The sequence below is a fragment of the Coregonus lavaretus genome (genome assembly GCF_964263955.1).
Source record: "Coregonus lavaretus genome assembly, chromosome: 21".
In the NCBI taxonomy this organism is placed as follows: Eukaryota; Metazoa; Chordata; class Actinopteri; order Salmoniformes; family Salmonidae; genus Coregonus; species Coregonus lavaretus.
In genome coordinates, this window is record NC_140008.1 from 29,227,624 (window position 1) to 29,253,372 (window position 25,749).

At 44.6% G+C, this 25,749-nt stretch overlaps 1 protein-coding gene across 1 annotated transcript in view; it reads left to right on the top strand.

Moving 5' to 3' along the window:
* Positions 1-3,252: 3,252 nt before the first annotated feature.
* The window catches only part of LOC311148490 (mast/stem cell growth factor receptor Kit-like), a gene marked incomplete at both ends in the record, with an annotated part of 32,410 nt that continues 9,913 nt past the window's right edge, over positions 3,253-25,749 (top strand). Inside the window, 9 exons of the mRNA XM_084185470.1 lie at positions 3,253-3,307; positions 11,395-11,649; positions 13,199-13,483; positions 13,564-13,703; positions 14,165-14,360; positions 14,579-14,765; positions 14,983-15,098; positions 17,395-17,509; positions 20,106-20,290. Of these exons, the coding sequence (XP_084041596.1) occupies positions 3,253-3,307; positions 11,395-11,649; positions 13,199-13,483; positions 13,564-13,703; positions 14,165-14,360; positions 14,579-14,765; positions 14,983-15,098; positions 17,395-17,509; positions 20,106-20,290 (1,534 nt within the window). The remainder of the gene's footprint in view (positions 3,308-11,394; positions 11,650-13,198; positions 13,484-13,563; positions 13,704-14,164; positions 14,361-14,578; positions 14,766-14,982; positions 15,099-17,394; positions 17,510-20,105; positions 20,291-25,749) is intronic.

The following is a 25,749-nucleotide window of genomic DNA, read 5'->3' on the forward strand; positions in this document are numbered from 1 at the left end:
AATTTGTTTCTTTGCAGGACGTAACATACTGTATCATACGAAAGAGATTATGTAGTACAAAATTGTGCACGATGTTCGGGGATCCGTTTTGGCTCGTGAGCACTACTTTCAAAACTACTGGCTAAAATTATACAAAATCTCTGGAGAATCACTTTAATATGACTGTCTCGAGAGTATACCATGACCTAGGATTAAATAGCATTTTGGACATCCTCCAGGGTTGCATAAGGTGTTTCTAGATTTCAAAAGTAGAACATGCCTAGTAAGCTATACCAAACCCTCATACTGTATGATTTATGCAATATGTTTTTTGTTGTTTTGTAAATCGTTTTTTCTTTTTCTCATTCTGAATAAATAGGCATATACTAAATTCTGTTAACTCACCATAAATGTAAAACTCAATAGCTAAAACCTAGTCTTTATGGCACTGGTACTGAAATACCTGCCCGGGAACCAAATGTGGCCCATGACAACATTATGTGTTGCCCCTGATGTTCACTAATTTCATAGAATTGCGTAAATGGTGCATAAATACTATAAAACTAGGCTGCTGCTGCAGTAGCGGTGCGTGGGTAAAATCACTGGGGAAGCCAAGCCAGAAAATGCCATCATTTATTACAACCTACAGTATGTGTTGTGATAATTGTGTTGTTTGCTCTATAACCTGTTAGTTCATATGCCTTGCCACCGTAATATATAGGCCTAAAGGCCGAGACAATAAGAAGACACAATGGCAGAATAAATTCAACCACACCTTTGTTTCATCACAAAACCGGAGAGCAACATCTGTCAGGTGAAGTCCACAAAGCATATTGCATGTAACAGTTACATGACTTACAGCATGGTCAAGCAAGTTAATGTCTCTGACATTTTCGGACTACTTAACAACTATGGATTTAGAACCACGGAGAGTTACAGCAAGTCGCAAAGAAAACAGGAGCTACCTCCGCTATTCCTGTACCATTTCATCTTCAACATTTCAGCATCATCAAATCACCTATGCTTAGTCTAATACAGTGACAACTAAAAGATAACAAAAACAATTTAATCCAATCAACATAAGTTAAATATGATGTGGTTCTGTTTCTCTCTCTCTCTCTCTGTGTGTGTGTGTGTGTGTGTGTGTGTGTGCATCCATTCCTGCAAGTAGAAAAAACATGTTGACTCACCCTACTTGTAGAAACGCCAATGCCATCCTCCTTTCTTTCATGTTGACAGAACGGTTTATGACTGTCATACAGTACACGCTTTTAGTTGTTATCCTAGGCTACCTGGCTAAAATGCTTGCTTGCTACCCTAACTTCCTTTCATGGGCAACGATGAGCCATCTAGTTAACATTAGCCTACTACATCTAGCTACATATTGAACTTCCATCCTCTCAGGCCAGGGGCACAATGTATGAATATATGGTTGGATCAGAATCACCGTTATCATCATTGGTCAGTACGGAGAATGAAGTAAACCACAAGTCCAAATCCCTATTGCCATCCATGGCTAATTTAGGAATGGGCCAATTATAACTAGCTAGCTAGGCACCAGAGGACAACGACACAACGAGATGCAACAATTCACGTTTTTTCTGTCTGACATTTTGCTTTTGATGTGATGTGATTGGTGTGAGGTAGCTTAGTGGTTAAGAGCGTTGTGCCAGTAAAGGTTGCTGGTTCTAATCCCTGAGCCGACTAGGTGAAAAATCTGTTGATGTGCCCTTGAGCAAGGCACTTTGTCACGCCCTGGCTCTGGGACTCTGTTATGTTGAGCCAGGGTGTGTTGTTTCTATGTGTTTTGTGTTCTAGGTTGATTATCTAGCTCATGTGTTTCTGTGTTGGCCGGGGTGGTTCTCAATCAGAGGCAACGAGTATCAGCTGTTGCTTGTTTTCTCTGATTGGGAACCATACTTAGGCAGCCTGTTTTCCACAGTGTTTTGTGGGATCTTGTTCCGTGTATGGTTTGTGTCTGTTACCTAGGACTTCACGTATCGTTTTGTTGTTTTGTTTCATGTGGTGAATCAAATTAAAGGTATGTTCACTCATCACGCTGCGCATTGGTCCACTTCCTCCAACGATCGTGACACACTTAATCCTAATTGCTCTGGATAAGAGTGTCTGCTAAATGACTAAAATGTAAATGTGTGAAGCCAAATCCAAACTGGCTCCCCTTGACACTTTTTTTGGGGTACGCCAGGACCATTCACAGTTGAGCTCACTCAATTTAGCTCAATGCTGACAGGCCAAATGCTCGCTGGCTTCCCTTGCATTCAATGCTATGGGCAGCAACAATGTCATACTCTTTTTGACCAGACAGCATCAGATAGATGGGCTACACATAGAGAGACAGAGGGGCGCTGTTTCGCTCAGTCGGATGCTTTATCCCAGGGCTCTCCAACCCTGTTCCTGGAGAGCTATACTCCTGTAGGTTTTCACTCCAACCCCAGTTGTAACTGACCTGATTCATCTTATCAACTAGCTAATTATTAGAATCAGGTGCGCTAGATTAGGGTTGGAGCGAAAACCTATAGGACGGTAGCTCTCCAGGAACAGGGTTGGAGACCCGGCTTTATCCTGTGAGATACATTCAGCCTCTTGCGAATTGAAGGAAAATTCTGAAACACAGAGAGGCAAAATATAATTTATTTAATGTTTTTTACTTTGTTTAATTTTTTGGGGGGGAAGCCTGGATTGATTCCCTTGGCATCCATGAATACATGACACTGTCTACTGAACCAGTCTATTGCATACACATTACTACTATCCCCCTGGTCACTACAGACCCCCTGATTTGATTCCAGGCTGTATCACAACCGGCGGTAATTGGGAGTCCCATAGGGCGGCACATAATTGGCCCAGCGTCGTCCGGGTTTGGCTGGTGTAGGCCATCATTGTAAATAAGAATTTGTTCTTAACTGACTTGCCTAGTTAAATAAAGGTAAAATAAAAAATAAAATATCTGTCAGATCAACTATTGGTGGACTTCACAGCTGCCAATGCAAATGATGTCTGTTCAGGTATACAAGGAATCTAATTAAAATGCTTGTTGTTATTGTTGGCTGTCTGCTAACGACCTCTAGATGCAGTCCAACTCAACGTCACCACCAGTTGATCCTAGTACTTCAACACAATACCCCGCTGCACTGTGTCTTTAAGACATTCAACTGCATGTATAGCAAGCCTTCGCTCAGCGGCATTTACAAGCGCGAGCACTTCAGAGAATAGACACTGTTACAGCACTGCAATATAGATGGAATTGTAATAATGGAATACCACTGGGTACTGTTTTCTGTCTTGTTGCAGTTAACCTTCCAAACAGGTAAGACGTAATATTTGTCAACATTGTCTCTTTGCCAACTGTTGTGGGCTAGTTGTTGTTTTACATAAGTTTATTGCTCACACTTCACGAACATCACCTTGGTCACTACACTAAATTGCATTTTTGCCACTGTTTTGTTCATTATAATTATTTGTTCGTTTTTCATGTTGGCTATAAATATGTAATTTCTATTCAGTTAAGGATTGTATTGTAGCCTAAACTACACACATTTTCAGCACGTTATAACTTTGTATTGTCTATAATTTTGTCAACACAGATCGTTCAGGACGTAGAGATAGCCTGCCTACTTGTTGGTTACCCTGTACCTTGACATTTTCAGTTAGTCACTGAAACCTAATGAGGAAATTGGATATTTGTGCGCTCAGCATCAGTTTGTGCTCCTCTCAATTATTCATCTAGCAGGCCGGGCACAGTACGGAGACATTGGCCAAAAGTAAATAAACAGCGATTTATTTATGGAGAGATTTATAATTGACATCGTTGTAGGCTAAAGTAAAGATTTAGACATTACAATTAGGAATCTTTCTTGAAAGAATGCAACTTGTTGTTTTGATCAACTAGATTATTTGGGAATAGGCCAGGTACCCTAGTTATAATGCACAACATTAGTTCAACAGCCTATTTGTATAGGCTCGCTAAATACTTTGTTCCTTTCCAAGAGCCTCGAGTCATTGGCGCAGAAAGCGCTGCGCTGGCCAGTTGCTGTTGTCAAGTCTTGTCATTTCAGCGATGCCGCTGATAACTTTAATTATGGAAATGTCTAGGAATTCCTTGGAAGTATGCTAATAAACACTGGCAGTGGTATTGTCGAAAAATTTGTTTTGCATAGACCTACAGCCTGTGGCTGTTTATAGATTTTCTGTGACCATTATACAGAGGCTTTTGTCATATATATTTTTTTATATCAACTATGTTTATATCAACATACCCATTCAAACTCTATTTTGTAAGCCTTGGCATGGTGTTTTGATGTTAGGACTTCAGGTGCCATGTAAAAAATATTTGACATGATTTACAACATGCCTCACCTGTGAATGAGCAGTATTGAGCTGTGAGTGGTATGCCTATCTCTGCTTGTAATTGCTTACATCGTTTAATAATCAATCCAAACACCCACTTGAAAACACACAACAGGCAAAGGCAGATAAATAATGTCAGTTATCCTGTGAAGCGATGGGGGAGTTTGTCTGCAGGGTGGGTTTGGGTTGGTTTGTGGTCTGTTACAGTGGCGCGCCGTGCGTTGTCCTTGGCACGTCTTTGTCCTGGATGTACAGCCTAGGCAAGTTCTGTCTGCTTCTCGCCAGTTTAGGGGTTGTTTTCATCAGTTGTATTCTGCAGGTGGAGTTTATTTTGTTCTGCCTGCAAGTGATTTTCCTTTTCCACATACACTCTGCTAAATTCTATTTAGGCTATATTCCAATGGTGGTCAGGCCATTTAAGATTAGGGATAATTTATTTTATTTTTACGAGTGTGCCCTTATTTCCATTACAGCATATTGGATGACCGTCATTCATATTCCATTCACCCAGCTCAATGGAACATCGATAGGTTAATACTACTACATGATACTAGAATTCAATTAGCCCTATACCCATCATGAGGTTGCTACAACCTATCCTAACGGTTGAGAAACAAATTGGAGTAATCAAGGTAACAGATAGCGACACATTCAATACCACCTTGCACAATCTTACCAGCATCTAGCTCAGGGATGGGCAACTCCAGTCCTTGGTGGCCAGATTGGTGTCACACTTTTGCCCCAGTTCCAGCTAACACACATGACTCCAATAATCAACTAATCATGATCTTCAGTTTAGAATGCAATTTGTTTAATCAGGTGTGTTTGCTAGGGATGGGGAAAAAGTGTGACACTACTCCGGCCCCCGAGGACTGGAGTTTCCCCTCTAGCTGATCTGGGGTGTAATCATTAGGCCAAACAAGAGTTTCTATTTGCCAAATTCAGATAGGTCCCTCCCCATTTTGTTAGTTTGCTTCCATTTAAGAAACATTTTTGCAACAGAATCGGCGGAATGAATACACCCATGATCACCCGCACACAGTTCACTTTCATAGCAGCCACATGCACTTTGCTCGTTTTATAATTCCTTCTCAAATCTACATGCTCTTTTCCTCACCTTTTCCCTTCACTTGTGGACTTCAGTGCACAACACAACAGCTGTCTGTGACCAGGCGCAAAAACCTATCCAAGACAAACCTTCATACCATAACTGCTAACCGCTACACAGCCTACATTGTTGTCACCATATTAACATTATAGTCATCAAACTAGAGCTAACACGATAGTAAACCCACAATCCAATCCATGTGTAAAATAACGCAGTACAGTGTATAGCAAGCAGTTTAGCAGTTACACCTGCGGGTCACGGTGGCAATAAATTCATAAAACTGAAAGCTTAGCTTGACTTGGAAGAGTTGTGGTGTTGGATAGACTTAGCCAGCTAGCTAGCTATCATAAATAGCATTCCTCTCTGTATGAGTCAGGTTGTTGAGTAAATCAAATTACATTTTATTTGTCACATGCGCCGGATACAACAGGTGTAGACCGTACCGTGAAATGCTGACTTACAAGCCCTTAACCAACAATGCAGTTTTAAGAAAAATAAGAGTTAAGAAAAGATTTACTAATAACAACAAAATAGCAATAACGAGGCTATATACAGGGGGTACCGGTACCAAGTCAATGTGCGGGGGTACAGGTTAGTCGATGTAATTGAGGTAATATGTACATGTAGGTAGGGGTAAAGTGACTATGCATAGATAATAAACAGCGAGTAGCAGCAGCGTAAATAGTCCGGGTAGCCATTTGATTAGTTGTTCAGCAGTCTTATGGCTTGGGGGTAGAAGCTGTTAAGAAGCCTTTCGGACCTAGACTTGGCGCGCCGCTAAATTCGCGGCATTATCTAAGTAAGTGAAAGGTAAACTAAGAAGAAAAGAAATACAACAAAATATCTCTCTCTCTATCTGATGCTTCTCCTTCATTTTTGAATAAATTAATTTGTTCAAAACTGTTCAACTATTGTCTTTCTCTACCTTTGAGTCAACTACTCACCACACTTTATGCACTGCAGTGCTAGCTAGCTGTAGCTCAGGGATGGGCAACTTGATCAGCGGGCCTACAAAAGCGGGACTCCTTACGGGCCGCCAGTTGCCCATCCCTGCTGTCGGTTGGAGGACGTCCTCCGGAAGTCGTCATAATTAAGTCTATGGAAGGGGGCGAGAACTAGGGATTAACATGGTTAACCGGGATCCCGGGACTGTCCCGGGAAAACTCTTCACATTTCCTGAAAAATAAAATGACAAGACCCGGGAAATTAAAACATTTTCCCCCAATGTCGCACTAATGCAATTCCACAAAATACACAACATGCGCAGCAGCAGATTAGCAAAAAAGAAAATAGCACATTATCCAAATAGGTTGTCACATGGAAGCCTTTAGCCTAGTGTATCTACTTCACACAAAGTCACAATAAATTCAAAGCACACGCATAATTGACACTGCCGGATTGCACACACGAACCATATGCAGTTAATAAACCATAACACCTCCTCCATGCTTTATGGTGGGAAATACACATGCAGAGATCATTCGTTCACCTACACCGCGCACGACAGAATCAATGTTAATTGTCCCATTTTAGTAGTGTCTGCTCTGCGCGCAATTTGAGGAGTTACGACATAAAAAGGGTATCGTTAGAAAGGTTAACTTCTGCTCTACTACAGTAAAATAATGTCTCAATGAGTTTGTGTCCATATGACATATTCTGGTGGACCAAACCTGAAATGCAAATAGAGAGTTGAAACCGCTTGTCAGAGAGGAAGAGGTGATCTCTCATCTTTGTTGTTGTGAGTGGCAGGGGGAGGGTCTTGGTGTAGCTTAGTGGTTAAGGGGGCGGCAGGTAGCTTAGTGGTTAAGAGCGTTGTGCCAGTAACCGAAAGGTCGCTGGTTCTAATCCCCAGCCAACTAGGTGAAAAATCTGTCGATGTGCCCTTGAACAAGGCACTTAACCCTACTTGCTCCTGTAAGTTGCTCTGGATAAGAGCGTTTGCTAAATGACGTAAATGTGTGTGAACAGAAAGGAAGATGCAAAGCGAGAGGTTTCACTCTCGCCAAAACTGTCCAAAATAAGCCCACTGTCGCCTGCCTTCCCGCCTTTGGGACAATGACTCCCATTGTTGGGGCGGAGACATGAGCATCTCATTATATACAGATCTCTGGTATACATGGGAAGGTGCACAAAGCACAGAAGGGGCAAAGGAGACGAGACCAAAAAGCGGACATAAACGCTCTTTAAAAAAACGTAAAATAAAAAAAATCTTGATTCTTGCGATACATGCGTTTGGAATATATCGTGCAAAAACATACATTAGAATTAATCAAATTTATTTGAGATATCGTCCTAGCCTATGCACAATTCACTACATAGGCATCTCCGTCACAGACATGAAGTCTGTTAACGATTGAGAGAGGCATGAGGGAAAATTCTGTCTTCTCCTGTCCTAGAGCTTAGGCTATTTCCCTATCCAGTCCCATTCCCACTGAAACCCAAAATCCTGACTCCTGTATTGCATGAAAATTCCTAACTTTATTCTGTAATCCAAAGGTTGTATTATCAAAGCATGTCTCTCACCTATGCATGTTAAAGTACCACTATAACATTTCCCCCGCTTCTCTGCGTTATCTCGTACTTGCTGCCCATATGAGAGCTTCGGTAGAGAATGTGTGATCAACAAACAGTACAAGAGTAGATATAAGAGTAGAAATGGATATAGTTGGAAGCACAGAATCGTCTAGAATGTCATTGTAGGCTGTAGCGTAAAGATTTCCCTTCACTGGAACTAAGGGGCCTAGCCCGAACCATGAAAAACAGCCCCAGACCATTATTCCTCCTCCACCAAACTTTACAGTTGGCACTATGCATTCGGGCAGGTGGTGTTCTCCTGGCATCCGCCGAACCCAGATTAGTCCGTCGGACTGCCAGATGGTGAAGCGTGATTCATCACTCCAGAGAATGCGTTTCCACTTCTCCAGAATCCAATGGCAGCGAGCTTTACACCACTCCAGCCGACGCTTGGCATTGCGCATGGTGATCTTAGGCTTGTGTGCGGCTGCTCGGCCATGAAAACCCATTTCACGAAGCTCCCGACGAACAGTTATTGTGCTGACGTTGCTTCCAGCGGTAGTTTGGAACTCGGCAGTGAGTGTTGCAACTGAGGACAGACAATTGTTAAGCGCTACGCACTTCGGCACTCGGTGGTCCCATTCTGTGAGCTTGTGTGGCCTACCACTTCGCAGCTGAGCTGTTGTTGCTCCTAGACGTTTCCACTTCACAATAACAGCACTTACAGTTGACCGGGGCAGCTCTAGCAAGGCAGATATTTGACGAACTGACTTGTTGGAAATGTGCCATCCTATGAATGTGCCACGTTGAAAGTCACTGAGCTCTTCAATACTCTATCATTAGTAAATATTGCTCTGAAATCTTTACATAGTGGCGCAGCCAAGCCGACATGGAGGCACAAGCGCTAGCATAGTGACCATATCTTGGTTTAAATGCTGTAAATGGGCACTTCCTTTTTTTGCTGTATTGCCCACGACTATCGGGATAAATATGAATTATTCCCGACATTGAAACTTGGTTGATTTTCGGGGAAATATGAATCCCTAGTGAGAACAATGAGGAGGACGGAAAATAGCTGTCCTCCGGCTACACCATGTTGCTGTTGAAGCTACTGTAGACCTTCATTGCAAAACTGTGTTTTAAATTAATCAGTTATTTTGTGACGTGAATATATTTAGTATAGTTTTATCTAAAATGCTAACTTTTTTAATGTTTCACTATTTTTATTTTTATGAAATTCACTGAGTTGGAAGGTCCTCCCCTTGCTCCTCTGAGGAGCCTCCACTGCTATATTCAGTGTTCTGGTTTTGACTATTTTATACAAAAAATAAAAACATTTCAGTTGGCTTGAGAGCCAAAGGGTGCCTAGGGAATGGAACGGGAGAGAACTTGGTTGGCCTTCAAAGCAAAATCAATATGACACTCCGCCAGTGCTGATATTGCTGCAGGTAGATTTCAAGTTGTGCCAAAAATTGTACATGGTGCATAGTTTTACATCTTTGCCAAAGCGATAACTCACCTGTCATTTTTCAGTCATGAAGTGGTGTCAATATATTGATGGGAGTGCTATGATAATGATCTGTATTACTATCAAAATGCATGCATAACAAGCTATGAGGCTCTCATCTACCCATCCTCAGTATATACATACATTTCTAACCTACTATTACTGTTGAAGTACCTGCAGTGCACTCTTTGCTGTTAAAGATACAGGTAACTGCTAATATAAAGGAAACACTTGAGTAAAAGGTGTGGTTCCTGATTAAGCAATTAACATCACATCATGCTTAGGGTCATGTATAAAAATGCCCAGTTGCCCATTATTTTGGCTACCATGGCTAGAAGAAGAGATCTCAGTGACTTTGAAAGAGGGGTCTCAAAGGAGCATAGGGGGTTTAAAGGGTGTTTGTGTGTGTGTGTGTGTGTGTCTCAGTCACCAGATCTCAACCCAATTTAACACTTATGGGAGATTCTGGAGCGGTGCCTGAGACAGCGTTTTCTACCACCATCAACAGAACACGAAATGATGTAATATATCGGAAGAATGGTGTCACATCCCTCCAATACAGTTCCAGGCACTTGTACAATCTATGCCAAGGTGCATTAAAGCTGTGCTAGCAGCTCGTGGTGGCCCAACACCCTATTAAATCACTTTATGTTGGTGTTTCCTTTATTTTGGCAGTTAACTGTAGGTACTTGTATGTCTTACTTATTTGCTCCATTCTGTTAAACGTACCTGTACTCTTAACTTTTCACCCATCTAAACACAAATGAGAGTGAAATTCTCCCATATACAGTAAAACTGAATTATCATTAGCCTATAGATACTGTTCAAGGTCCATTGGAAACTAACCAATGTCAGTCGTGAGGACTGTGGCGTGTTATAATTCAATTTTCAGCAGTGGTGTAGTGGTGCCTGGAGAAGTGGGTTTAATTAAAATGGCCCGCCCGGCGAAGGAAAGGCGCCCTGTGTGAAAAATTATATGAGAAACAGTGACATACACTCTGAATGACCTAAAATGATCAATCCCATGTTGGTCTTTCACAGTCAGGCCAACCCAAGCTGTACTGTGCAGTAAGCTAATAGTAGGCCTACTATTGAAATAGATAAATGAGGCTGTCAACTGAGTCAGAAATTCACCGGTTTCAGATTTCCCCCTATTTTTTCAGGTTTCTGTTCTCAGTCAACATTTTTTAAAACAGAAAAATAGCAAAATTCTATGTTCTATGTCCATAACAATACTTAAATCACATCAGGAGACCACTTCTGAGGTCTCGGAAAAATCTGAGAAATTTAGATTTTTGAGTGTAGTTCCCCTTTAATTCAAGTGTGCAGGCACCAATAACTGTTTGGTTTGCAGTGTTTCTGTAGCACATGAGATGGAGTTTGCAAAATAAATGGCCACTGGATTGATTCAATATGAATGATATCATTCTGACAGGTAGGCATAGGAACATTCACGCGTAGGCCTACTGTCGTGTGTACATTGCTGCACCTAAAATGTGAAGAAATAATAGTTAATCAACATTTTAAGCTAAATATTCCGATCTGTTTCATCAGCCCTATTAATGGATAAGGTGTAAACCTCCACTATCACTACTTTGATATGTATCAGTGGGGATTAAGAAGTGAGTATACACTCCATTACACCACTGATTTTCAGTGATTCTGTGTATGATATCCAGAGTACAGGAGGTTGGTGGCACCTTAATTTGGGAGGACGGGCTTGTGGTAATGACTGGAGCAGAATTAGTGGAATGGTATCAAATACATCAAACAAATGGATCGCATGTGTTTGATGCCATTCCATTCGCTCCGTTCCAGCCATTATTATGAGCTGTCCTCCACTCTGCAGCCTCCACTGATCCAGAGCCTGTTTTATCTATACTGTACTGTAATGAAGATCCCAACCATGTTACTACAGGCAGCTCCAGGCCCACCATCACCCCCAGCAACCCCCACCTGGTCATTCCACTCAATGCCCCCTTCAGTCTGCATTGCCAGGGTGACCAGGTGATGCGGTGGCAGCGGGAGGACCGTCCAAAGCTGAGGGGCGAGGTGCGGAGTAATGGGGCGTCCGACCTGAAAATCCCCAAAGCTCAGCCTGTCCACATGGGCCGGTACATCTGCCTGGAGGAGAGCAGTGGAGAGCAGAGCTCTGTCTACGTCTTTGTCAAAGGTGTGTGTTTCTGACTGAACATTCATGGCCCTGTGTGCCTGTGTGGGCATGTATGTGAGATGTGTATGTGAGATGTGATATGTTTATGTGTATCAGGGTATCAGTGAGTGAGTGAGTGAGTGAGTGAGTGAGTGAGTGAGTGAGTGAGTGAGTGAGTGAGTGAGTGAGTGAGTGAGTGAGTGAGTGAGTGAGTGAGTGAGTGAAAGAGAGGGGGCGGGAGAAAGTGTGCACATGGGAAAGGTACCTGTTTTGCTCTGATCTTGTGAACATTTCTTTGAGGCAGAACAAGTGATAAAACCTTTTCTTAGAGGGGAATTGTTTGTGGTTATGTTTGTGCATGAAGGTTTTTACAAGTGTCTCCTGGATCGATAGGTATTTGGATCAGTCTTTGGATCTTCAACACTACTTAGACTAGTACCATGACCATAGGGCAGTACATCTAGATAGAACTGCTTATTTCTTGGAAACTGCCTACTGTGTGTGTGTGTGTCAGTGATTGATTGATTATTGCCTAAAGAGCAAACTGGATCTGTCTCAATGTTTGGCTAACACAATTAGCACTATCTCCTAATCTCTTCTCTCAGTATTATACATACAGTACATACGTACAGCTTTCCATATACACTGTAAAAAGTGGGACGACGCCTTTGTTAATCTGAAGTGCTTTTACTGATTGGAATGATTGAAAATTATACTTTGGTTTGTTCAACCTATTCTATTCAATTTGTCTGATATCAAATAACAAATTTGACAGATCAATGTGATTTTTGGAATTGAATTGAATGAAAGCTTCTGAATTGCTTTCAACGCTTGCGGTAGGGGCAATGTAGCGGTGGCAGCCTTGCAGAAGATTTGGAGGCGTGACTTATTGGGGGCATGGTTTTCAGGTTGTTCTTTTTGGCTACCCATGAGAGTGAATGTCATCCCAGTTAATGTGGTCTATTGTAATCGACATTCAAACTTAAATTTCTATACTGCCAGGTTTTGTAATGATACTGGCATAAGTGCATGTGAAACTGAAGCATGTTCTATGTTAAGGTAGCTAATATTTGGTTATGAAATTGTGGCTGCTAAATATGAAACTATTTTGTAAGTTATTTCAAGCTATTGAACAAACTTAATTTCTCAATTTACAGGGAGTTTATTTAATTGCTTGTAATCCAATTGAAGAAATTTGGGTAGGTAATTCCAAATTAAAAAGTGAACTTGGAACGACATGGTGGACAAAATGTAATGTATTTACATGAAATATTAGTTTGTATGTTGTTATTTATTAGGTTGAACCAAAGGGGAAAAGTAAGTTGAGTGTTGAAAGAAATAGGTTGCAACTTCAAATATAGGTTTCATTATAATCAAATAAAACAGTTGGCATTAAATCATTTATTTGGTTTCAACAAATGTAGTATTTATCAATTGAGAAAACATAATTAATTTACTTCTAACCAGTTTAAGTGATAATTTTTTAGGTTGATCCAAATATAATTTTTGTACAGTCTACCTGAGGTTGTTTTCATACCACACTGTTGATTTTAAGTTGTTGTTTTGGCAGATCCTGATAATGCCTTTAGAAAGACCATAGTGTTCAGTATCCTAACACGTGCGGGAGACAGCGCCTCCATCCCCTGCCTAGCAACCGACCCGGGCGTGGTCAACCTGAGCCTGGAGCCGTGTCATGGCGGTGCCCTCCCTACTGGCCTCCACTATGTTGCCAGCCTGGAGCAGGGCATGGTTATCTACGACACTAAGAAGGCCTTCGAGGGCTGTTATATCTGCACTGGCAGACTTGGCGGCGCCCACGTTAAATCACATCACTATGATCTGACTGTGCGCCCAGGTAAAATAGCATTATATGTGTGTGTGTTCTGGAATGTGTATCCAGATCTTTTATTTTATATTCAAAAAATGTTATCTCAGTCCCAGATGCAGCCCCTGTAATTGAGATGCAGGAACCCAAGAGGGTGGTCCTGACGCGGGGCCAGACTCTTACCCTGACCTGCAGCACCACCAACGTCAACGGAGACATCAAGCTGAAGTGGGCTGCACCGCCCGGCACGGTGAGAACCCTTTGCCCTCTCTCTGGGGGGTTGGCCAGGGAGGCTGGAGGGATACCAAGGACAGATCTCCAACAGATTGACTGAAAGAGAGATTGAGATTGGAATTTTATTGGAAAAGCTGAAAAGATAGATGTCAAATTCAGGGATATCAAGTTATAACAAAAGCTCTCAGAACAATGTTTGTAAGATTTAGAGGGGACTATAAGAGTTATGAAGCATTTACAAGAGAGTCCAAAACGCTCCAAGATTGAAACTTCAGTATCTTGAGAAACCAGTGTGATGGGAGGTTGCAGGATTACGTTTCTCAGGGTCGTCACGGTGAGGTGTGTGTTTACGCCTGTGTGTGTGTGTGTGAGAGAGAAGTTAGCCCTCCTATCCCCCTGGCCAGGGAGGGAAGGAATGCAGCCCAGGCCAGGATTAACAGGGTTAATCTCTAGACATCTCTGGGTGTTGATTGACAGGATGCCATGTGGGCTTCGTATCCACAGCAACCGGCGGTGGAGAACGCCTCACGCATCCTGACTGAGCCCATCAAACACGTCCGCAGCGCTAGGCTCTACATCAACTCTGTCAGGGCACGGGATTCTGGGAGATATCGATGTGAGGGTCAGAATGAGAAGGGGATCAGCTCTGAGTCAATCTGGCTGGACGTCTATGGTGAGTATGGCATTACAGTGTATGGTCAATTATATAAAACTACTGCTGATCAATATTGAAATTCTCAATTTGAATGGGTTGTATTATGTATTTCCATGACGTGAAACTATCAAAACACTAATTTGAAAACCTAAGTGGAAATGAAGTGGTTTTGTTTAGAATATATCACAGGCACTGTGACGTCATTCTGTCTGACGTGTGGGTGGTTTATCTTCCAGATAGAGGCTTCATTAATCTGACTCCGTCAGACAACGGTACAGTGCGTGTTCGTGCTGGTGAGAGTTTGTCCCTGCGTGTGGACATGGAGGCCTACCCCAAACCACACACCTTCACCTGGAGCTTATCAGGCCAGCAGCTCAGGAACACCTCCGACCATGTCATCACCACACAGAACCACCAACACAGGTACACACACACACTAGAAATTAATTAGTGCCTCAGGGCTTTTAGTGAGTGGGAGTATTGTGCAGTTAAACTGTGGGAAAATAACTGGCTTTCTGGTGATAAATAACCATGGGGCAGTTTCTGACCTAGCCAGAGCACTGCGCTGATGATTATTTTCAAAAATCAACTTCTATAACGTGAGTTGTTTTTTAAATGTTGTTGTTGATTCAATCACCAGGTACAACAGTGTGCTGAGGCTGGTGCGTTTGAAAACGTCAGAGAGTGGAGTCTACACCTTTTATGCCTCCAATGGTGATGCAACAGTCAATCAGTCATTTTCAGTCTACGTAATCAGTAAGTCGTAACATTATATTCTCTAAATGTTTTCTGTGCCCTGGAGCCACACATACATTATGTAAGGAAATGGGCAGTTAGAGACTTAATTTCTACATACTATCAATATTAAGTCATTAAGCATTAACATGATGTGGCATTTATGACTAGATTTTCACAGACCATTCACCATGTTAAAGTCCAAACACTTATTCTCTCCCTCTCTCCCAACCATCAAAACAGTAAATCAGAGCATTACAGTTGACGTACAGGCCCATAACGAGGGAAAATAGTTTAGGATATTAGTTTGCCAATTTACTTCAAATCACATTTTTATTGTCACATGCTTCGTAAACAACAGGTGTAGACTAACAGTGAAATGCTTACTTATGGGCCCTTCCCAACAATGCAGAATACAATAAATAAAATAATAATAGTAGGAAAAAGAATTTACACGAGGAATAAATACACAATGAGCAATGATAGCTTGGTTATATACATGCGGTACCAGTACGTAGTCGATGTGCAGGAGTACGAGGAAATTGAGGTAGATACAGTGGGGGAAAAAAGTATTTAGTCAGCCACCAATTGTGCAAGTTCTCCCACTTAAAAAGATGAGAGAGGCCTGTAATTTTCATCATAGGTACACATCAACTATGGCAGACAAAATAAAATAAAAAATCCAGAAAATCACATTGGAGGATTTTTAATGAATTTATTTGCAAATTATGGTGGAAAATAAGTATTTGGTCAATAACAAAAGTTTCTCAATACTTTGTTATATACCCTTTGTTGGCAATGACACAGGTCAAACGTTTTCTGTAAGTCTTCACAAGGTTTTCACACACTGTTGCTGGTATTTTGGCCCATTCCTCCATGCAGATCTCCTCTAGAGCAGTGATGTTTTGGGGCTGTCGCTGGGCAATACAGACTTTCAACTCCCTCCAAAGATTTTCTATGGGGTTGAGATCTGGAGACTGGCTAGGCCACTCCAGGACCTTGAAATGCTTCTTACGAAGCCACTCCTTCGTTGCCCGGGCGGTGTGTTTGGGATCATTGTCATGCTGAAAGACCCAGCCACGTTTCATCTTCAATGCCCTTGCTGATGGAAGGAGGTTTTCACTCAAAATCTCACGATACATGGCCCCATTCATTCTTTCCTTTACACGGATCAGTCGTCCTGGTCCCTTTGCAGAAAAACAGCCCCAAAGCATGATGTTTCCACCCCCATGCTTCACAGTAGGTATGGTGTTCTTTGGATGCAACTCAGCATTCTTTGTCCTCCAAACACGACGAGTTGAGTTTTTACCAAAAAGTTCTATTTTGGTTTCATCTGGCCATATGACATTCTCCCAATCCTCTTCTGGATCATCCAAATGCACTCTAGCAAACTTCAGACGGGCCTGGACTGGCTTAAGCAGGGGGACACGTCTGGCACTGCAGGATTTGAGTCCCTGGCGGCGTAGTGTGTTACTGATGATAGACTTTGTTACTTTGGTCCCAGCTCTCCGCAGGTCATTCACTAGGTCCCCCCCCCGTGTGGTTCTGGGATTTTGCTCACCGTTCTTGTGATCATTTTGACCCCACGGGGTGAGATCTTGCGTGGAGCCCCAGATCGAGGGAGATTATCAGTGGTCTTGTATGTCTTCCATTTCCTAATAATTGCTCCCACAGTTGATTTCTTCAAACCAAGCTGCTTACTTATTGCAGATTCAGTCTTCCCAGCCTGGTGCAGGTCTACAATTTTGTTTCTGGTGTCCTTTGACAGCTCTTTGGTCTTGGCCATAGTGGAATTTGGAGTGTGACTGTTTGAGGTTGTGGACAGGTGTCTTTTATACTGATAACAAGTTCAAACAACAAAATATTGCTTGTTTGTAGGTGACCAAATACTTATTTTCCACCATAATTTGCAAATAAATTCATTAAAAATCCTACAATGTGATTTTCTGGATTTTTCTCTCTCAATTTGTCTGTCATAGTTGACGTGTACCTATGATGAAAATGACAGTCCTCTCTCATATTTTTAAGTGGGAGAACTTGCACAATTGGTGGCTGACTAAATACTGTTTTCCCCCACTGTATGTTCATATAGGTAGGGGTAAAGTGACTAGGCAACAGGATAGATAATAGACAGTAGCAGCATCGTATGTGATGAGTGTGGAAGTGTGTGTGTGGCGAATGTGTGCCTGTGTTATGTGTGAGTGTGTGTGTACATGTTGGAGTGTCAGTGTAAGTATGTTTGAATGTGTGAGTACTTGTCATTCATGCTAAGAATCCCCACCTGGCATCATCACTAACATCTCTGTGCTCCTGTCAGGTAAACCAGAGATTGTATCTCATGAGGGCCCGGTGGACGGACAGGTGCGATGTGTGGCTAAGGGATACCCCGCCCCACAGATCACCTGGTACTATTGTGAACAGCCCTATATGAGGTGAGAACACACACATACTCACAATGGCATGCTATAATTGGACTGCGTTGATAGATCAAGGGAATGTTTTAATGTAACTGTAATTACTTAATGTTACTCTGAGAAGATATTTGTTTCAACCCTCAGTAAGAGGGTTTCAACATGGTCTAATTATCTTGACCTTCCCACAGTAGAAGCAGATGTGGGATTGGACAAGCATGACTTGCTGGTGGACTGAAGGGAGATTACCCTTATGTGATTAGGGATTGGACAGAGATGATTTGTGATTGGTTTGTTGGCTTGGCACAAGAGGACTGTGTTATGATTTGGGGATTGGACAGTATGTTCTAGGAAGTTCCCTTTCAGTCAGTCACTCGGTATAACATACTATGGGGAGTCAATGACCAATCCTATTCGCCTAAAGCAAACTGACATCATGCCCAACGGGCCAATGGATGGCGAGCCCGCCCTCGGGAACCCCCGCCTTCCTGGCTATAATACCGGGGCTCGCATCTATTTCCAAAATGTTCCGCTCTTCAGCTCATCTGAAGGAAGAACGTGTCACACAATTTAGAAACCTTTCAAGCACACAAAGGCTACAAGATTCGGCTCTGACTTAGCTGTCTGTTAGTGGGGAGAAAGGAATTGTCCCTCTAGATGTTGCGAGTTTTGGGTCGCGCTGTGTGTTAGCTATTCGGAAAGAGGGATTTGGTCAACAGCGCAAAGGGCGCTGCATATCAATTACTTAGAGCTACTGACTGTTTTGCTAGCGCTGAGGCATTTCCTTCCGATGTTGGAGGGCCAGCATGTGTTGTTAAGGTCCGACAACAGGACGGTGGTGGCGTACATCAACAGGCGGGGAGGGAGGCGGTCTCACTCTCTCCTAACCTGGCTCGTTATCTGCTCATATGGAGCAGTGCACATTCCCTGTCACTCAGGGTAACGTATCTTCCCAGTTTTCTCAATTTGGGTGCAGATCTACTTTTAAGGGAAGGTCCTATCTCTATGGAGTGGGAACTGCACCCCTCGGTGGTGGCCCAGATTTGGGACCGGTTCTGCATGGCCGATGTAGGTCTTACGCTTCGCGAGTAAACGTGCATTGTCGTCTATTCTTCTCAATGAGGGATCTGGGTGCTCCATTGGGAACGGATGCTTTGGCGTATCAGTGGCCTCGGCCCCTGCTCTATGTGTTCCTCTGGTGGACCTGATTCAGGCCACCGTGCAGAGGGTCTGTTGTTGATTGTGGTGGCTCCCCATTGGCCCAGACAACCCTGGTTCCCGGAGATAATTTGCTTGTTGGGCGGGGTCCCGTGGGGGGTTCCATGTCGTCGGGATCTATTGTCCCAGGCGCACGGGAGGATTTGGCACCCATGACTGAACGGTTGAATTTGACGGCTAGGGGCTTACCCGCAAACGTGATTACGACTATACAGTCGGCCTGTGCGCGTCTACGAGAGAGTTATATACATATAAGTGGCACACGTTTCAGGGTTGGTGTCAGATTGAGGGAGTTTCTCCTTTTCAGATCTCTTTGGTGGACATTTTGATGTTTTTGAAAGAGCTTTTTGAACAGGGCCCTTCTTTTTCTTTTTTTTATAATACCGGTGAGCCCTGGTATTATAGCCAGGAAGGCGGAGCTTCCGAGGCTGGCTCGGCATCCATTGGCCCATTGGACGTGATTTCAGTTTGCTTCAGGTGAATAGGATGGGTTGTTGACTCCCCAAAGTATGTTATACCTCGTTCCCTCCTTCAGGGAACAGTAGTAATATTCATAACTCCCGGTTATTTATAATGATAAGCATAGCAACACCAATCCAAGGAAACTCTGGTAATGAGTCAGAGGCGATTGGCTAATCATTATCTTATCACTTTCAATTATGATCAAATCGACTTAGAGAGCTGTCCAACTCAAACAAACATGCGTACAGTTACCCTTGAAATGTCTATTTAATTTGTTTGTTTACATAAGGCACAAGGTGATGGTTTGGAATGCCTCAATGTCTAAAATCAAACTTTATTGACACACACACATATGAGAGAGGCACTGAGATAGTTGGGCGATGTCAACCTTTGTCCTATTATGATTATGTACTTTTTTATTGAAATTGAGATTGTTTTCACTTCCGGTACCTCTAAGGTATTGTTGTTTTAGTAGATGCTGACATGGAAGAACATACAGTATATCCTTTAGTTTGGTGTGGAAGACTGGCATTGTAGGGGATGGATTGATTTAGCCTGGCACAGCGAGGTTTTATTTACAAACATTTTAGACCAATGTATGCTTGTACGCGTCATGCCCCAGTTCTGTCCAAAGACTCTCTGTACCTGGCTGTTGTTTTGAGGGCACACATGGTGAACAGAATAGGGAAAAGTTGGGATGGTTGACTCTAAATGACCTGTATCTCAATCAACATTTCCTCACTTTTAAATGTCCTGATCTAATGTGATCCCTTAGTCTCCTGTTTGTATACTCATAACAGCACATTCATCCATGTTACAATTACAACTGTTGTGTTTATAGAGACACATGAAACAAGCAACATTAAATGAAATCAACTAAAAACGACATCCAAATGCAGTCACATTAGTTTGCTTGAAAGTTTGTCCCGTCCCTCAGGTGCTCCCACCAGATGAACGCCACTCAGGAGGAGCAGGACATTGTCACAGTGACATTGTTGAGTCCCTCCTTTGGGAAGACAGAGGTAGAGAGCAGGCTGAACATCACCACGGGAAGATTCCACACGTTGGAGTGTGTGGCCACAGTGGAGGGAGAGCAGGCCTACACACTGTTCTCTATCAGTGGTGAGTTGTGGTGACACACACGCATGCACACACACACTTACACACACACATAGCAGTATACAAATGAGTGGGGGGTTGTTGGGGGGGGGGCTTGTAGATATATATTTTTTATAGATAATACTCAATACGAAAAAACTGAATTAATGTCAGTTATGCAGTACTAACTAAAGTCTAGGCTGTGTTACATTCAGGTCACGAAGGCCATTCAGGTCAGTCCTGCTCTCATTATGTCTAACCTGAGGTGCAGCGTTACAGCTGTTTCTCTTTATGTGGATCAAGGTCATGTAAGTGATCCGTACCATCAACACTCTTCAGTTCAACTCGAAGGATTTCGCAATTAGGTTCAGCTGAATGTTTACGAAAGACTTGGGTTTTGGAAATAGATCTTACCTATAAATAGAGGTGCAATATTACACATTGATATAGGGCTGGAGTCTGTTAGGTAAACATAGGCAGAGAGAGATACCACAAACCTGTGTGATTTGTGATAATGTCTCATCACTTACTAGCAGAAATGATAATCAGTGGTAGGGGCATAGTGTAATTTTGGACCACAAATCCAACTTTCTAGAACATTCTGTTTATATACTGTCTGATGCGCTAGTCTAGTATGACGGCAGTTGAAACCAGAGTGAGAAGAGAGTTATCTTAGCGTGGGTATGGAGAATGAGATTGGGATGGTGTAGAGGTGGAGGGGAAGCTGCCTGGGTACAGTGGCCATGTGGGAGGGCAATATGGATGAGGAGTGTGTAGCCAGGCACGACAGGCTTGTGGGAGCTTGTGCCCAGGCCTTAGTGCTCAGTGGAGTAGGGCAGACACGTGGAGACATGCAGGGAAGTCTGGACCACAGTTGGAGTCCTTGCCACTTTGAATGTTTAAACACTGTGGGAATTTTGGACGTGGCCAGCAAAGGAGGCAGGAAGCTGTAGGGAAAGAATAGAGGGATGGAGGGAGAGCTTTAAAAGCCACTGACAGATTTACAGAGGATTAGTTCCTGCAGACTCTGCATTCTAAGATGATTTGAAATGGAGAGAAAGCCTCTTATGGCTAAAGAGCTTATTACACCTAGTGTACAGAGCTAGGAAAATAATAACACCACAAACAGCTACAGTATACAAAGGAAGACTTATTATACAGCAGTTTTACACAACAACAGCAGCAGTACTGGCGCAGTGGTCTAAGGCACTGCATCGCAGTGCTAGCTGTGCCACTAGAGATCCTGGTTCGAATCCAGGCTCTGTCGTAGCCGGCCGCGACCGGGAGACCCATGGGGCGGCGTGCAATCAGCCCAGCGTCGTCCAGGGTAGGGGAGAGAATGGCCGGCAGGGATGTAGCTCAGTTGATAGAGCATGGCGTTTGCAACGGCAGGGTTGTGGGTTCGAAAAAAAATAAAATAATGTATGCACTAACTAACTGTAAGTCGCTCTGGATAAGAGCGTCTGCTAAATGACTTAAATGTAAATGTAAATGCTTCACCACACCACAGCATGCTACATACAGTGCCTTCTGAAATAATTCAGACCCCTTGACTTTTTCCACATTTTGTTAGGTTACAGCCTTATTCGAAAATTGATTAAATTGTTTTTTCCCCTCAACAATCTACACACAATACCCAATAATGACAATGTAAAAACTGTTTATTTGACATTTTTGCTAATTTATAAAAAATTTAAACGGAAATATTACATTTACGTAAGTATTCAGACCATTTACTCAGTACTTTGTTGAAGCACCTTTGGCAGCGATTACAGCCTCAAGTCTTCTTGGGTATGACACTACAAGCTTGGCACACCTGTATTTGGGGAGTTTCTCCCCCATTCTTCTCTGCAGATCCTCTCAAGCTCTGTCAGGTTGGATGGGGAGCGTTGCTGCACAGCTATTTTCAGGTCTCTCCAGAGATGTTAGATCGGGTTCAAGTCCGGGCTCTTGCTGGGCCACTCAAGGACATTCGGAGACTTGTCCCGAAGCCACTCCTGCGTTGTCTTGGCTGTGTGCTTAGGGTCGTTGTCCTCTTGGAAGGTGAACCTTCGCACCCGTCTGAAGTCCTGAGCATTCTGGAGCAGGTTTTCATCAACTATCTGTCTGTACTTTGCTCCGTTCATCTTTCCCTTGATCCTGACTAGTCTCCCAGTCCCTGCCGCTGAAAAACATCCCCACAGCATGATGCTTCACCTTAGGGATGGTGCCAGGTTTCCTCCAGACGTGACCGTTGGCATTCAGGCCAAAGAGTTCAATCTTGGTTTCATCAGACCAGAGAATCTTGTTTCCCATGGTCTGAGAGTCTTTAGGTGCCTTTTAGCAAACTCCAAGCGGGCTGTCATGTGCCTTTTACTGAGGAGTGGCTTCCGTCTGGCCACTCTTCCAGAAAGGCCTGATTGGTGGAGTGCCACCGACCACCACCGGAAGTTATAACCTATACGTGACCTCGTTGATTCACCTCAGGAATTTGAACGGCTCCACAAACCGCGGGCTCAGCTTCCGGCAGGGCAGGTGGAGGGGCAGATTCCGGGTCGAGAGCCAGACCCGATCCCCCGGTACGAAAACCGGAGCCTCACTGCGGTGACGGTCAGCGTTGGCCTTCTGACGACACACGGCGCGCTGGAGGTGAACGTGGGCAGCGTCCCACGTCTCCTCCGTGCGCCGAAACCAGTCATCCACCGCAGGAGCCTCAGACTGGCTCTGGTGCCAGTCAATACTGGAAGATCAGTCAATACTAAGGTGAGACCATGGTCGTTGTGGAACTGGTAAAGGTTGTAGCTTACCAGCTGGGAGGTGCCTTGGTGCCTTACTCTGGGTGCACACCGAGCAGGAGGAGACGTACACTATCACGTCCTTAGCCAAGGTAGGCCACCAGTACTTTCCGATCAAGCAGCGCACTGTACGACCGACACCTGGATGACCAGAGGAGGGTGACGTGTGTGCCCAGAAGATCAGACGATCACGGATAAGAGCAGGCACGTACCGCAGCCCAGCTGGACACTGCGGTGGAGATGGATCTGTGCGTAATGCCTGCTCTATATCCGCGTCCATCGCCCATACTCCCGGCGCCACAATGCAGGAGGCCGGGAGTATGAGGGTGTTGTCTCTGGGCCTCTCCTCTGTGTCATACAGCCGGGACAGTGCGTCTGCCTTCACGTTCTTCGTACCCGGAATGTATGACAGTGTAAAATCAAACCGGGTGAAGAATAGGGCCCACCTGGCCTGGCGAGGATTCAGCCTCCTCGCTGCCTGGATGTACTCCAGGTTATGGTGGTCCGTCCAGATGAGGAAAGGGTGTTTCGCCCCTTCGAGGCAATGCCTCCACACGGTCAAAGCTCGGACAACAGCCAACAGCTCCCAATCACCAACGTCGTAGTTCTGCTCCGCCGGGCTGAGCTTCTTAGAGAAGAAGGCACAGGGGCGGAGCTTGGGTGGCGTGCCCGAGCGTTGGGACAGGACAGCGCCTATCCCTACCTAGGACACATCCACCTCCACTACGAATGGTAGTGAAGGTGGGCCAGTACCGGAGCTGAGGTGAACAGACCCCGCAGTCTCCTGAAGGTCAGCCTCAGCAGACCAGCGGAGCCGGGACGGCCCACCCTTCAACAGGGATATAATGGGAGCTACAACCTTGCCAAAGCCCCAGATAAACCTCCGATAGTAGTTGGCAAAGCCAAGGAAGCGCTGCACCTCCATGGTTGGAGTCGGCCAATTACTCAAGGCTGAAATGCGATCTCCCTCCATCTCCACACCTGAGGCGGTAATGCGGTATCTGAGGAAGGAGACGGACTGCTGGAAAAACATACACTTCTCTGCCTAGGCATAAAGGTAATTTTCCAACAGTCGGACCAGCACTTTGCGAACCAGGGACACATGCTCGGCGCGAGTAGCGGAATACACCAGGATGTCATCGATGTAGACCACCACACCGCGACCAAGCATGTCCCGAAACACCTCGTTCACAAAGGACTGGAAGACGGATGGAGCATTCATCAAAACGTAGGGCATCACCAGGTATTCCTAATGCCCTGTGGTTGTGCTGAATGCTGTCTTCCACTCATCCCCCTCCCGAACCCGCACCAGGTTGTGTGCACTCCTGAGATCTAGCTTAGTGAAGAAGTGTACCCCATGCATTGACTCAATCACTGAAGGAATGAGGGGGAGAGGATAACTAAATCTAATCGTCTCCTTGTTCAGTGATCGATAATCAATGCACGGGTGCAGACCGCCGTCTTTCTTCTTCACAAAGAACAAACTCGAGGAGGTGGGTGAAGTGGAGGGACGTATATACCCCTGGCCCAGGGACTCTGAGACATATGTTTCTATAGCCTCCGTTTCAGCCTGCAACAGGGGGTACACATGACTCCTGGGAGGTACAGCATCTATCCAAAGGTTTATCACGCAATCCCCCACCCGATGAGGTGGTAATTTCAGTCTTAGAAAACATGTGCGCCAAATCGAGGTATTCGGGGGGAAATGCGCAAGGTGGAGGTACCGTCTGGACTTTCCACCGTAGTTGCACCAACGGAAACATCTAGACACCTACCCTGACACTCTCGCGACCTCCCCGTGAGAGCCCTCTGCGGACATGAGAAGGTGGGGTTGTTGAGTGCTAGCCAAGGGATACCTAATACCACAGGGAAAGCAGGAGACTCAATGATCGAAAAAATAACCTGCTCACAATATGTCTCCTGGGTGATCATGGTGACTGGTATAGTGACTTCCGTAACAAACCCGGACCCTAGTGGTCGACTATCAAGTGCTCTGATGGGGAGTGGAATGGATAGGGGAACCAATAAAATGCCTTGATGGCGTGCAAATGCCCTGTCCATAAAGTTTCCAGCTGCGCCTGAATCGACTAGCGCCTTACTACCATGTGATCGGGAAAGTGGATAGGTAGGGTACAGTGCGCAGCAGAGGGCTCTGAACAAGTGTGGGTGTTCCATACCTGGGGTGATGTGTGAGTGCCTGCCGCCTCCAGGCCCAAAAGAACGTTGACTACCAGAGTGGCACTGTCGCTGTCCTCCTCTGCTCTCTCGGCCGGCGGCTCCATCCAGCTCCATCAGCTCGGGACCGAGTCGTCCGGGGTGGAAACGGGCAGACCCCTACCAGGACGTCCTCTGGCTGCCAGCAGGTTATCGAAACGAATGGCCATGTCCACCAGTTTATTGAAGGACAACATGGTGTCCCAGCAGGCTAGCTCCCATCGGACGTCCTCCCACAGATGGGACCGGAATGGTCGATCAGGGCCCGCTCGTTCCATCCGGACCCCGCTGCCAGCGTCCGAAACTCCAACGTGAAGTCCTGCGCGGTCCTCATCCCCTGCCTCAGGTGGACCAGCCGCACGCCTCTCGACCCTCAGGCGGGTGATCGAAGACCGCCCGAAAGAGGCGAGCGAACTCCCCGTAGTCCTCCAACGCGGCTCCTCCTTCGTTCCACACCGCGTTGGCCCACTCCAGGGCTTTCCCACAGAGGCAGGA